The sequence below is a fragment of the Anguilla anguilla genome, chromosome 9, assembly GCF_013347855.1.
Source record: "Anguilla anguilla isolate fAngAng1 chromosome 9, fAngAng1.pri, whole genome shotgun sequence".
NCBI classification, from domain to species: domain Eukaryota; kingdom Metazoa; phylum Chordata; class Actinopteri; order Anguilliformes; family Anguillidae; genus Anguilla; species Anguilla anguilla.
In genome coordinates this window covers 2,024,725-2,039,329 of record NC_049209.1, presented here as the reverse complement: position 1 = coordinate 2,039,329, position 14,605 = coordinate 2,024,725, and the positions used below count along the sequence as shown (strand labels likewise).

Below are 14,605 nucleotides of genomic sequence, written 5' to 3'. Positions count from 1 at the left end.
AAAAATAAAAATAAAATAAAATAATAATAATAATAATAATAAACTTCCACTGCGTATTAGCTTCTATTACTTTGCATCATAATATTTTGATTAATTCTGACTCTTGGAAAACAAAACTCCAAATTCAGAAGAGACCAGGATTATGCTTGTAGTCAAAAGGGTTCAAACATAGTAGCCGTTTTATTTCGGGTAGCCTATGTCATTTTCAGGCTTGAGTTTAAAAAATGGGGCACTATTTAAGCGGTTAAACGGCTGCAGGTCCCTATTTCTTGTATTTCTTGTCTATTACGTATAGTTTTACGCGTTGAACGTTAAAGATGAAATACGACACAAAGCAACGTAGCCCGAGAAGAGAGTGAGAGGCGGAACAAAGAAAACTCCTGCCTTGTCTCTGACGTACCCACTTGTTATTACAACTCGGGGGGTCGTTCAAGTGCAACTCGTATTCCAACAGCACCCATAGGCAGCTGAATCGTCTCGGGTTGCCACTCCCGTACACATCATACGCGACGTGATGCTGCCAATGTCGACATTAAATTTCACTTAGCCTATAATTATAGCTGCCTTCATGTGCTCCTCGTTAGCTCCCGCTACCAAATTCGGAAGTTATAATTACGACACGTCAGGCATTCAAGTGGCCTTTGTAAGATCTTTAAAATAAAATAAATAAATTATAACAATAATGGACGCACAATGGAAACAAGTTTTTGTGGCTAGTATTTTATGTACGAAAACAAGCGCGCATTTAAAAAAAAGAAAATCAACATCTGAAGCATTTGGACTTGCTGAAACGTGAGAACTGCGTGTAGGGCAGGCTAAACAGTATTCTCACATATACACTGCTTCGTTGGCATGAGCTGGCTGTTAAATAACAGGCTGTCATGCTAAACTTAGATAACACAATTCAACCCAATATTTTAACCAGTAGGCTTTTAGAACAATTTGACTTGAGTAACAGTCTTGTGGGTTGGATTCTTGACTTTTTAACTAATAGGACACAAAAGAGTGAGGGTAAATGGAATTCTGCCTGACCAAGTTTGCTCCTCAACTGGCTCCCCACAAGGATGTGTGCTTTCACCCCTATTATTTATCCTCTACACAATATGTGTCAGAGCAGGTGTGAAAATAGGACCATCTTAAAGTATGCAGATGACTCTGTTATTGTTAGTCGGCTCCAGGATAATGAGACCAGCCACGGCACCGGACATCAACGACTTTGTCAAGTGGTGTGAGGAGTCCTATCTTCAATTAAACATATAAATTAAACATATCTAAGACAAAAAACATGATAATCACTTTTAGAAGACAGGCCCACACACCTGAAGTCACATGCATTAAAGGTCAGACAGTGGAATGTGTGCAATTTTATAAATATCTTGGGACAATTATTGACTCAAAAATGAACTTTGAAGCAAATTGGGAAGCGGTGTGCAAAAAGGGGTGCCAGCGTTTGTTTAGTTTGAGGAAACTGTCTTATTTCCACACTGACAAAACCACGATGACCTCATTCTGCCGTGCTTTTATTGAATCGATTTCATCTTTTTCTTTGGTGTCATGGTCTGGAAACCTATCTTTAAAGAACAGTAACTCTCTGAATCAAATTGTTAAGTGGTCTAGTAGGCCGCTTGGTGAGTCACAGCTTAACCCGTGCGTCCCTGTAGCCTACGCCAGACAGTTACAGCGGATAACTGGCTTGATTTTAAATGACGACTCCCACCCTTTGCACAGTGAATTTCAGCTTCTTCCTTCTGGACGAAGGTTTATAGTCCCAAAGTGCAGAACAAAGCGGTATACAATAGCTTTGTTCCAGCAGCCATCACTCAGATGAACAAGTCGTAGCAACATTGCACAGATGATAGCCTACAGAAGCACGGTTTATCTTATTTATTTATTTATTTAATCTTTCAGTTTTAGTGGTTTTTAGTGATGATCGGAACCTTGAGTACTTGTATTATGTTTGTCTACTGTCTGTGTTGTTTCTAAATTGTGTGTCAAGATGGATGCCTCGTCTACTGCAAACCAAATCTACCTAAGGGTACAAATGAAGTAACCTGAACCTGAACCTTGCTACTGGCTTCATAGTAAAAGTTAGTTTGCAGTAGCTAACATGTGTATGCAGGCACAAAAGCGTGTGATAACTAAAAAATGAATGAAAATATTAACACATTAAAATCCTAATACTAGATACTAACAAAGAATGCTAAATATTAACACAAAACAGCGATATATATGATTCTGTCTTTTAACTTGACACGACTTAACCGCTTTGCGCCATTTTTCTTTGACAACACGCCTCCATAGCGTCACAACTTTGCAACTCGGTTATCGTATCATAGAAACAGCCCGCTGGTTTCCCACAGGTAATTACGACTTCGTTGGGTCGTTCGAGTGCACGCAACTCGTAAATACGATATTTCTGGCTGCACATGAAGGTAGCGTAACTCTGGACTGAGGATATAGGTCTTGCATATTTTCATCAAATTTCGTTTGAAGTGAATAAATAGACAATACGTGCAAAAAAAAAAAAGTTATTTTCCAAGAAGGTACGGTTCCATAGTGTATTATTTGTTTATTGTTTAGACAGCGCTGAACTGATTTTCTTATTTCTCCAGTTATGGCGTTAAGTGGTAAGGTAGCTCTTGTAACTGGTGCCAGTCAAGGTTTGGGGAAAGGCTTTTCTGACATTCTTCTGAAAAATGGAGCAAAGGTAATACTTAATGACAATATTAAATATTCTAAATATTTCTTCACGTTATAAAAGGCCGTATGGTTTTGTACGTAAATATGTCTTTTACGGTGCTTGTGACAATAGATCTGCGTATTTAGGTGGCAATGTTGGACATTAACGAAACGGTTGGGAAAACCGCCAAAGCGGATTTTGATAAAGAGTTCGGAGAAGACCGGACCATTTTTTTGAAATGCGATGTCACCTCAGCGGAACAATTAAAAGGTAATTTTATTTTTATTATTTCATACGAATGTCAGCAGAGGCCAAGTGTTTATTATAAAGGCTTTATATAGCACATATAAAAACTTAAACATAAACATGACATAAGCTGATGGCTTCATAAATCATAACCAATGTCAAACTTCATAAAGGGTGACATAACACCCTCTTATCGAACATGTTATGCCAACTGTGACATGACCGAGTAGAATGTCACATAATTCGCGGTGTCACAATGACCAGGGCTGCCCAAGCTTGTTCCTTTCACTCCAACCCTAACGAAGCACCTGCCATTCAACACCTAGAGGTCTTTTTGAGCTGCTACTCTGTAGAATCATGATTGCCAAAATAGAGTTGAAACCACAACCTTGATGGTAGATTTCCTGGAACAGAGTTTGGCAGCCCTGATGTGGAAAAAAAACATGTGCGCGTGAGCGAGACAGTTTGCTAAAATGAACGAAAAACCAGTTAATGCCCAGGACTGAAGCCGCATATCCTCTGGCGAGAAACGACTTCGAAAATCGGCTCCATTCGTTTCAACGGGAGCCGATTTAGGTACGATAACGAGTCAGATTAAAGATCCATCGTATAAACTGTATCCGATTTCAAATTTCCCCCTCACTACATAGTTCTGTTAAGGAGGACTCGTCATTATTGCTGTGTGGGGATTTCCAAAATATACGATCGATAAACATTGTTTTAAAAATAGAGGCGTCCAAGCGGCGGGAGGCGAGAGTGAAGCCTCTAGGTGACCAGATGCCAGGTGACCTCGTCGGAGGATGTGTGGCTTCAGTCTACAGGGCACGTTACATGACATTACAGGCATTTAGCAGACGCTCTTATCCAGAGCGATTTACACAACTTTTACATAGCATTTTACATTGTATCCATTTATACATACGGAAGCAATTTCGGTTAAGTACCTTGCTCAAGGGTATAACGGCAGTGTCCTACCCGGGAATCGAACCTGTGACCTTTCGGTTCCTTACCCACTGTGCTACACTCCGTGCTACACGTTGCGTAACTCCTAGTTTAAAATGTATGCCAGTGCAAGCTATCTCTCTAAGGGGATTAAACACTGCTGAATTTAAGCTATATTTATGGGGAGATATTAATTAATAAAAATTATTAGCATTTTATCTTTAACAGTAATGGCATAGCTACATGGCACGGGTACAATGCATGTTTCTCAAATCTTGCTCGCTAGTGAAAACGTTGCTACTGTCAATAGAGGTACACTTTTGTTTTGTATAGTGCAAATTTGCCTAATGTACTCTGAAAGTACACTAATGTTCTATTTGGGCACTAGTAAGTGCCTTTTACAAGCAAAAAAAGGTACAACTGAATTGTGTATTGTTGGCTAGCGGTACAAGTTTTTTTTTTTTTTAAAGGTGTTTCATACCTTTTTTTCTGACAGTGCAGGCGAATTAAAATGATTATAATTGATTTCCCTAAAATTCGGTGTTTTTCTATTTGTCCCTTATTCCGAATCAAATTCTAAAAGGTGATAGCATTGGTTGTGTGAATGCTCACATTCATGGTGACATTTATTTTTTCATCAGATGCGTTCCAGAAAACCATCGAGAGGTTTGGCGGACTCCACATTGTCGCGAACAACGCAGGGATTCTGGATGAGAGCGACTGGGAGAAAACGGTGCAGATAAATCTGGTAAGATTATCTTTCGATAACCTTCTAAAAATGAGCAGTAGGGATGGATGTCTGTACTTTGGGGAATTCGTTTTTCTGTTGTCTGCGGGACAAGTGCGAAGAAAAAACAAAGGTAAAAAGCTGGTGATCTAGCCAAATGTTGCCTGAAAAATATTATACTCATAAAGCCAAAATAGTGAATTTTCTATTTTGCCCAATTGACCACAAAGCATTCAAATAGTCATAATGTTTTGCTATCATAGCCAGTGTCGAGCGATTGCACAATCAAATCAATTATTTATATTGCACATTTCATACAGGAAGCAAGTCAGTGGGTTGTACACGAACAGTACATATTAAAAAAGAAATAATATAAAAATAAAAGAGCAACCACAGAATCATACAACAAATGAAGTAACAGTAAAATAAAAATGAAAACAATTAAATTCCCTTGATCTAAAGGTACGCGCTGAAAAGGTGTGTTTTCATCTTTCCCTTGAAACCCTTTAATGTTTCAACATTTCTAAAATCAGCTAGCAGGTTAGTCCAGGTTATTCCGGGTCATTCCAGGTTATTCCAGGTTATTCCGGGTCATTCCAGGTTATTCCAGGTTATTCCAGAGGCAGGAAGCATAGAAACAGAAAGCTGTTTGCCTGCAGTTTTAGTTTTAACCCTTGGAACAATTAAAAGACTAGCACCAGATTATCTATGAGATCTAAAAGGTTTATGATCTAAGAGCATATCACGTATGTACTTTGGAGCCAGTGTAATGACCTCATGTTAGATTTAATGCGTTTGTTTTTTATTTTTGTTAAAGCCCTTGCTGCTGTGTTCTGTATTACCTGCAGACAACCAATGGTTGTTTTTTGTTGTTGTTGTTGTTTTTGAATGATTTGAGACGAGGGCATTACAGTAATCTACTATGTAAATGTGTCTCTGACCATCAGAGAAGCAGTGAGTATTAGCCTCCCTGATGCAGGTCCAAACGTGAGGCCTCACCTGTAACTCTAACCAGTGAGCTGCCTTCGGTGTCTTTTACACAGAATGGAGTGATTAGGGGCACCTATCTGGCACTTGAGCACATGAAGAAGGGGAGTGGAGGAGGAGGAGGAGTAATAGTAAACACAGCCTCCATTGCAGGTAGTATTGGACGACAGCTTCTCTCTGCATTGATCTGTATGCATGGGGACATTCTGCACCCTTTCCTTTATTTGAATGTTTTCAAATTTATCAGTGGAATGGTGCCTTGGGGTTGGTTTCTGATGCCAAAGTTGAAATACAGAGTTGAATCCATCCCTCCATCCGTTATCTATAACCGCTTATCCTGGGCAGGGTCCATCCATTATCTGTACCCGCTTATCCTGGGCAGGGTCCATCCATTATCTATACCCGCTTATCCTGGGCAGGGTCTCGGGGGGACCCTATCCCAGCATGCATTGAAGAGGTGGGATTAAACCCTGGACAGGCCGCCAACCTGTCGCAGGGCACACACACGAGATTCGAACCCGTGACCTTCTTGCTGTGAGGCAACAGTGCTACCCACTGCACCACCGTGCCGCCCACAGTCCCAAACCACAGAGTTAAATTTCAGGGTTTAAGAGATAGCACTTTCTTCCATTAACCACAGTAGGCAGTGGTGTATATATATATATATATATATATATGTATATACTGCATAATAATACACTGCATTCCATACTGACATTAATGCACAGTATTAGAGATGAGAGATCATTTACTTGACCAAAGTAATGCTGAAGAGTAAAAGATGCCATGCAGCATTGTATTTTAGTCCTGTTGTCTTTGTTATGCTGCGGTTAACTGCATTGGGTTTGCTTGCGTTTAGACGGCTGATCCTGGTTTATCTGCACACAGGGCTGGGTCCCCTCTTAACCTCTCCTGTCTACACAGCCACCAAACATGGAGTCGTTGGGTTCACCAGGGCGATGGCAGTAAGTTCCTTCAGGAGGAAAATGGACGCCTGTACTCTGTGATACAGTTCTGATCTCCCACAAATGCAGTTCACTCTCTATTTTTCCCTTTAGGAATTCCCCCCCCCCCCCCCCCCGTTTCTTGCCAAACCCTACTAGGTCTAAGATATGTTTTGGTCTTGCATGGACTGCACGTTTGACATCTCTCCTCAGATATTCAATAATATTCAAGTCTGGGGACAGTGAAGGCCATTTCAGTTTATCATTCCTTGAAGTAGTTACTGATTGATTTTGAAGTATATTCAAGGTCTTGTTAACCTTTTACTTGGTGATTCAACAAAGCATGCAGTTTGAGTGGGGAAAAATGTGTGCATACCACTTGTCTGTGTATCTGTTTGTGGCAAAAAGAAATACGTCTACATGGGAAACATCTACATCAGGGACTGATTTCATGGGGTGCGTGTGTGTGCGTGCGTGTGTGCCTGTACGTGTGTGCACGTGCGTGTGTGTGCGTGCGTGCGTGTGTGTGTGCGTGTGTGCCCGTGCGTGTGTGCACGTGCGTGTGTGCGCGTGCGTGTGTGCGCGTGCGTGCATGTGTGTGTGCGTGCGTGTGTGCCCGTGCGTGTGTGCACGTGCGTGTGTGTGCGTGCATGTGTGTGTGCGTGCGTGTGTGCCCGTGCGTGTGTGCACGTGCGTGTGTGCGTGTGTGTGTGCGTGCGTGTGTGCCCGTGCGTGTGTGCACGTGCGTGTGTGTGCGTGCGTGCATGTGTGTGTGCGTGCGTGTGTGTGCGCGTGCGTGTGTGTGCGTGCGTGTGTTACAGGATGCCTCGAAGGCGAGTGATTATGGCGTAAGGATCAACGCCCTCTGTCCCACTTTCGTCCGAACGCCAATCCTCGATTTCCTGACCAATGAAAAGTCGGCGGGACAGTTTGGTGATCTCTTGCGTTTAGCCGAGCAGCTTAAGGAGAAGGCCGGCGTTCTCGAGTGAGTTCCTCTCAAACTTCTGTCCCTTTCCACCCAGCTCATCGGCTGCACAACCCTCACACAAATAATCTCTCAAACTTCTGTCCCTTTCCACCCAGCTCATCGGCTGCACAACCCTCACACAAATAATCTCTCAAACTTCTGTCCCTTTCCACCCAGCTCATCGGCTGCACAACCCTCACACAAATAATCTCTCAAACTTCTGTCCCTTTCCACCCAGCTCATCGGCTGCACAACCCTCACACAAATAATCTCTCAAACTTCTGTCCCTTTCCACCCAGCTCATCGGCTGCACAACCCTCACACAAATAATCTCTCAAACTTCTGTCCCTTTCCACCCAGCTCATCGGCTGCACAACCCTCACACAAATAATCTCTCAAACTTCTGTCCCTTTCCACCCAGCTCATCGGCTGCACAACCCTCACACAAATAATCTCTCAAACTTCTGTCCCTTTCCACCCAGCTCATCGGCTGCACAACCCTCACACAAATAATCTCTCAAACTTCTGTCCCTTTCCACCCAGCTCATCGGCTGCACAACCCTCACACAAATAATCTCTCAAACTTCTGTCCCTTTCCACCCAGCTCATCGGCTGCACAACCCTCACACAAATAATCTCTCAAACTTCTGTCCCTTTCCACCCAGCTCATCGGCTGCACAACCCTCACACAAATAATCTCTCAAACTTCTGTCCCTATTCACCAGCTCATCTGCACATCTGCTGCACAACCCTCACACAAATAATCTCTCATACTTCCATTCAAACTATGACTCACCTATTACAGTGTTACAACGGCCTTTTGTGCGGGGTGTAGTGGTGGCTATGTGTGTCTCTGTTTAAGGGTGTGGGGTGCTGTGGTGGGTGTGTGTCTCGGTATAAGGGTGTGGGGTGTTGTGGTGGGTGTGTGTCTCTGTTTAAGGGTGTGGGGTGTAGTGGTGGGTGTGTGTGTCTCTGTTTAAGGGTGTGGGGTGTTGTGGTGGGTGTGTGTCTCTGTTTAAGGGTGTGGGGTGCTGTGGTGGGTGTGGGTCTCTCTGTTTAAGGGTGTGGGGTGCTGTGGTGGGTGTGGGTCTCTCTGTTTAAGGGTGTGGGGTGTAGTGGTGGGTGTGTGTGTCTCTGTTTAAGAGTGTGGGGTGCTGTGGTGGGTGTGGGTCTCTCTGTTTAAGGGTGTGGGGTGCTGTGGTGGGTGTGGGTCTCTCTGTTTAAGGGTGTGGGGTGTTGTGGTGGGTGTGGGTCTCTCTGTTGCACAACCCTCACACAAATAATCTCTCATACTTCCATTCAAACTATGACTCACCTATTACAGTGTTACAACGGCCTTTTGTGTGGGGTGTAGTGGTGGCTATGTGTGTCTCTGTTTAAGGGTGTGGGGTGTTGTGGTGGGTGTGTGTCTCTGTTTAAGGGTGTGGGGTGCTGTGGTGGGTGTGGGTCTCTCTGTTTAAGGGTGTGGGGTGCTGTGGTGGGTGTGGGTCTCTCTGTTTAAGGGTGTGGGGTGTAGTGGTGGGTGTGTGTGTCTCTGTTTAAGAGTGTGGGGTGCTGTGGTGGGTGTGGGTCTCTCTGTTTAAGGGTGTGGGGTGCTGTGGTGGGTGTGGGTCTCTCTGTTTAAGGGTGTGGGGTGTTGTGGTGGGTGTGTGTCTCTGTTTAAGGGTGTGGGGTGCTGTGGTGGGTGTGGGTCTCTCTGTTTAAGGGTGTAAGGTGCTGTGGTGGGTGTGAGTCTCTCTGTATAAGGGTGTGGGGTGTTGTGGTGGGTGTGTGTCTCTGTTTAAGGGTGTGGGGTGTAGTGGTGGGTGTGTGTCTCTGTTTAAGGGTGTGGGGTGTAGTGGTGGGTGTGTGTGTCTCTGTTTAAGGGTGTGGGGTGCTGTGGTGGGTGTGGGTCTCTCTGTATAAGGGTGTGGGGTGCTGTGGTGGGTGTGTGTCTCTGTTTAAGGGCGTGGGGTGTAGTGGTGGGTGTGTGTCTCTGTATAAGGGTGTGGGGTGTTGTGGTGGGTGTGTGTCTCTGTTTAAGGGTGTGGGGTGCTGTGGTGGGTGTTTGTCTCTGTTTAAGGGTGTGGGGTGTAGTGGTGGCTATGTGTGTCTCTGTTTAAGGGTGTGGGGTGTTGTGGTGGGTGTGTGTCTCTGTTTAAGGGTGTGGGGTGTTGTGGTGGGTGTGTGTCTCTGTTTAAAGGTGTGGGGTGCTGTGGTGGGTGTGGGTCTCTCTGTTTAAGGGTGTGGGGTGTTGTGGTGGGTGTGGGTCTCTCTGTTTAAGGGTGTGGGGTGTTGTGGTGGGTGTGGGTCTCTCTGTTTAAGGGTGTGGGGTGCTGTGGTGGGTGTGTGTCTCTGTTTAAGGGTGTGGGGTGTAGTGGTGGGTGTGTGTCTCTGTATAAGGGTGTGGGGTGTTGTGGTGGGTGTGTGTCTCTGTTTAAGGGTGTGGGGTGCTGTGGTGGGTGTGTGTCTCTGTTTAAGGGTGTGGGGTGTAGTGGTGGCTATGTGTGTCTCTGTTTAAGGGTGTGGGGTGTTGTGGTGGGTGTGTGTCTCTGTTTAAGGGTGTGGGGTGCTGTGGTGGGTGTGGGTCTCTCTGTTTAAGGGTGTGGGGTGTTGTGGTGGGTGTGTGTCTCTGTTTAAGGGTGTGGGGTGCTGTGGTGGGTGTGTCTCTGTATAAGGGTGTGGGGTGTTGTGGTGAGCGTGTGTCTCTGTTTAAGGGTGTGGGGTGTTGTGGTGGGTGTGTGTCTCTGTTTAAGGGTGTGGGGTGTAGTGGTGTGTGGGTCTCTGTTTAAGGGTGTGGGGTGTTGTGGTGGGTGTGTGTCTCTGTTTAAGGGTGTGGGGTGCTGTGGTGGGTGTGTGTCTCTGTTTAAGGGTGTGGGGTGTTGTGGTGGGTGTGTGTCTCTGTTTAAGGGTGTGGGGTGCTGTGGTGGGTGTGTGTCTCTGTTTAAGGGTGTGGGGTGTTGTGGTGGGTGTGGGTCTCTCTGTTTAAGGGTGTGGGGTGTTGTGGTGGGTGTGTGTGTCTCTGTTTAAGGGTGTGGGGTGCTGTGGTGGGTGTGTGTCTCTGTTTAAGGGTGTGGGGTGTTGTGGTGGGTGTGTGTCTCTGTTTAAGGGTGTGGGGTGCTGTGGTGGGTGTGTGTGTCTCTGTTTAAGGGTGTGGGGTGCTGTGGTGGGTGTGTCTCTCTGTTTAAGGGTGTGGGGTGTAGTGGTGGGTGTGTCTCTCTGTTAAAGGGTGTGGGGTGTAGTGGTGTGTGTGTCTCTCTGTTTAAGGGTGTGGGGTGTTGTGGTGGGTGTGGGTCTCTCTGTATAAGGGTGTGGGGTGTTGTGGTGGGTGTGGGTCTCTCTGTTTAAGGGTGTGGGGTGTTGTGGTGGGTGTGTGTCTCTGTTTAAGGGTGTGGGGTGTTGTGGTGGGTGTGTGTCTCTGTTTAAGGGTGTGGGGTGTTGTAGTGGGTGTGTGTCTCTGTTTAAGGGTGTGGGGTGTTGTAGTGGGTGTGTGTCTCTGTTTAAGGGTGTGGGGTGTTGTGGTGGGTGTGTGTGTCTCTGTTTAAGGGTGTGGGGTGCTGTGGTGGGTGTGGGTCTCTCTGTTTAAGGGTGTGGGGTGTTGTGGTGGGTGTGTGTCTCTGTTTAAGGGTGTGGGGTGTAGTGGTGGGTGTGTGTCTCTCTGTTTAAGGGTGTGGGGTGCTGTGGTGGGTGTGTATCTCTGTTTAAGGGTGTGGGGTGCTGTGGTGGGTGTGTCTCTGTTTAAGGGTGTGGGGTGCTGTGGTGGGTGTGTCTCTGTTTAAGGGTGTGGGGTGTAGTGGTGGGTGTGTGTCTCTGTTTAAGGGTGTGGGGTGTTGTGGTGGGTGTGGGTCTCTCTGTTTAAGGGTGTGGGGTGCTGTGGTGGGTGTGAGTCTCTCTGTTTAAGGGTGTGGGGTGCTGTGGTGGGTGTGTCTCTCTGTTTAAGGGTGTGGGGTGCTGTGGTGGGTGTGGGTCTCTCTGTATAAGGGTGTGGGGTGTTGTGGTGGGTGTGTGTCTCTGTTTAAGGGTGTGGGGTGCTGTGGTGGGTGTGTGTCTCTGTATAAGGGTGTGGGGTGTTGTGGTGGGTGTGGGTCTCTCTGTATAAGGGTGTGGGGTGTTGTGGTGGGTGTGTGTCTCTGTATAAGGGTGTGGGGTGCTGTGGTGGGTGTGTGTCTCTGTTTAAGGGTGTGGGGTGTTGTGGTGGGTGTGTGTGTCTCTGTTTAAGGGTGTGGGGTGTAGTGGTGGGTGTGTGTGTCTCTGTTTAAGGGTGTGGGGTGTAGTGGTGGGTGTGTGTGTCTCTGTTTAAGGGTGTGGGGTGTAGTGGTGGGTGTGTGTGTCTCTGTTTAAGGGTGTGGGGTGCTGTGGTGGGTGTGGGTCTCTCTGTTTAAGGGTGTGGGGTGCTGTGGTGGGTGTGAGTCTCTCTGTTTAAGGGTGTGGGGTGCTGTGGTGGGTGTGTCTCTCTGTTTAAGGGTGTGGGGTGCTGTGGTGGGTGTGGGTCTCTCTGTATAAGGGTGTGGGGTGTTGTGGTGGGTGTGTGTCTCTGTTTAAGGGTGTGGGGTGCTATGGTGGGTGTGTGTGTCTCTGTTTAAGGGTGTGGGGTGCTGTGCGTTTTTCAGGGTGCCAGACGTGGCTGAGAGGTTCCTGCAGCTGGTGACGGACGAGGAGAAGAATGGGGCGGTGATGATGGTGACGCTGGAGGGCGGCACCGTTGTGAGTTTTCCAGAGCTTTTTAAGGTCGCGGTCGACCTGGGGCCGCCGTCCCAGTAGGCCGCCATCGAAAGGGTAGCGTTTCCTTAGAGGGGCGGGTCGCCCCAAAAATGAGAGAATGCTTTAGCTGCACTAACCCGGAGTGCCGGCCGTCAATCCAGGCCGTTTCGCTCAGATTTAATTTAGAGTTTTCTAGATGTCCGCTGCAGCTCTCCCTGATACAGCGAATCTCAGCGGTGCCAACGTTTGTGGTGCTCGAGGCACCGAAAATTTACTTTAAAAAAAAACTGCCAGTGTTTCTTTCCAAATGTAGTGCCACAGTTATGAACATGAATAGACCTTATTGTGTTCCGGTTTCATAAAAAAACTGCTTTCTGCCGCAAGTACAGCGACTGTGTGTATCCGCGTAAAAACTTTCAAACAAAGCTTGCCAGTATTCTCTATTTTAAAACTTTGTAGAACTTTGTAGAACATCTAAGAAAAAACGATCACTAAGAAAATGTGAAAATAAAAGCTGATGTTCATATTGTAACATATGTCTTTAATACCAAATAACATCTTTCTGATAAATTACTGCGCCGTCTGACTGCACGTTTAAAAGAAATGTATTAATTCACGATGCTACGTGATAATGGTACACGTACAGTTCACTTACACAGGTCTGAGTTCCTCATGAATAAAACTATTTTCACGTGCGTCTTGTGAACCTGTTTCATTTTTTTTCTATTTGTTGTAACGAGGGCTGTCGAGTAGGAAACAACTGACACAAATGTGCACGGCCACTAGGTGCCGCTATTGAGATAACGACAGCTTTTGAGAAGCTTTTTGAACCCCCTAACGTGCACTCGGACTACACCTAACGTAGGTGCGGGATGTACTGATAAGCATGAGGGAATAAGAAGAAACAATATAATTAATAGCTTGCATAGTTCTGTAAGCACTAAGAATAAGATACAGCACTAGTTTGATTGGCTCTATACACACAAACAATAACATATGGCACTAGTTTGAATAGCTCTATAAGCACAAACAATAAAATAGCAGTAGTTTGAATAGCTTTATAAGCACGAATAATAACATAAACACTAGTTTGAATAGCTCTATAAACAAACAATAACAGCACTAGTTTGAATAGCACCATAAGCATGAACAATAACATATAGCACTAGTTTGAATAGCTCTATAAACAAACAATAACATACAGCACTTGTTTGAATAGCTGCGTAAGCAGGAACAGTGTCATGCTGAAGTTTGCAATTGTTTGTATCGTTATCCGTGAACATCAGCCTTTTTGATAACACAACTCTGCCAAATAGTGTAAAACAAATAGTGACAAAACTGAAGCCATGACCTGTGGTTAAAACAGGAGTTTGTGGGAAGGAGTGCAAATATTTGTGTTGCAGGTGACACCCCCCACCCTGCCCCTTGCACAGTATTACTTTATGCATGTTCATTTCAGCTCAAAATGAAAAAGCCATTTAAAAACGTTTTAATTTATTTTACTGACGGAAGAAATCGGAGTACCAGGAAGAAAGCCACGCAAACACGGGGAGAACATGCCAACTCCACACAGAGAGGACCTGGCTGGCTGGGACTCAAACCTGCAACCCCTTCTTGAGAGGCTGTATCCACTGAGTCTACAAAGCATGCGTGCGAAATACACGTTTGGGGGAGATTAATGCTGGCCAGGACTGATCAACTGCCAGGACAATACACAGGGGCGGCAGTGTAGTATAATGGGTAACGAACTGGTCACGTAACCTAAAGGTCGCAGGTTCGATTCCCCGGTAGGACACTGCCATTGTACCCTTGAGCAAGGTACTTAACCTGCATTGCTTCAGTACATATCCAGCTGTATAAAATGGGGGCAAAGTAAATTCTGTGTAATTCGCCCTGGACACGAGCGTCCACTAAATGCCTGTAATGTACACCTGAAATGTTTCTGGCAAAATCCATCCATGCGACTGGACATTGTTGTAAATGCATGAGGTCACACATGTAAGTGCGTCAGCCCAGTCTGAAAACAAACAATAGGTTTAAAGCCCTTTCTTTGCAGAAGGTAAAAAGAGCGGAGACCGTCGTGCTTCTGTGCAAATTTCGGCACAAACACCGAAACGAGAGAGACAGAGCAGGTCCCTCACTCCTGCGAGCACCAAACTCCCGAATGTCCAGGAAGAAATAAAAAAATGTTAAATGTTTTAAACGGCGTAAGATCGGACGAAGATGCGTGCCGTCTGTCCTTATCTGAGCCGGGCCTGGAGACGTCTTGGCCTGTACACTTGATGACCGCTGCCTTCCATCAGCACTTTATGGCCATTATAAACTCATTTACTCACTGCTGGTGTTGTAAAAAAAAAAAGAAGAAAAATCTCAGAATCTCCAATAAGACGGAGAGAAAGACCAGACGGATGAAGGAGAGATTTACAGGATTA

At 45.7% G+C, this 14,605-nt stretch overlaps 1 protein-coding gene across 2 annotated transcripts; it reads left to right on the top strand.

Moving 5' to 3' along the window:
- Nucleotides 1-2,294: 2,294 nt before the first annotated feature.
- LOC118235752 (15-hydroxyprostaglandin dehydrogenase [NAD(+)]-like) lies at nt 2,295-12,868 on the top strand. 2 transcript variants are annotated; one of them, XM_035433509.1, is made up of 8 exons: nt 2,295-2,360; nt 2,613-2,707; nt 2,827-2,950; nt 4,510-4,616; nt 5,639-5,735; nt 6,471-6,547; nt 7,348-7,511; nt 12,083-12,868. In XM_035433509.1, exons 2-8 carry the CDS (start codon nt 2,615-2,617, stop codon nt 12,231-12,233), a joined length of 813 nt encoding a protein of 270 aa, XP_035289400.1. In that variant the 5' UTR covers nt 2,295-2,360; nt 2,613-2,614; the 3' UTR covers nt 12,234-12,868. The 2 variants fall into 2 exon arrangements, with proteins under 2 accessions (XP_035289400.1, XP_035289399.1); XM_035433508.1 differs by having other exon boundaries at nt 2,303-2,432.
- The last annotated feature ends 1,737 nt before the right edge of the window (nt 12,869-14,605 follow it).

Bases quoted from the DNA above. Each gene is read 5' to 3' on its own strand.
- LOC118235752 (XM_035433509.1), top strand. From the start codon at position 2,615: ATGGCGTTAAGTGGTAAGGTAGCTCTTGTAACTGGTGCCAGTCAAGGT. The intron at 4,617-5,638 runs GTAAGATTATCT...TCTTTTACACAG, and splicing joins AAACGGTGCAGATAAATCTG to AATGGAGTGATTAGGGGCAC. The intron at 5,736-6,470 runs GTAGTATTGGAC...ATCTGCACACAG, and splicing joins AAACACAGCCTCCATTGCAG to GGCTGGGTCCCCTCTTAACC.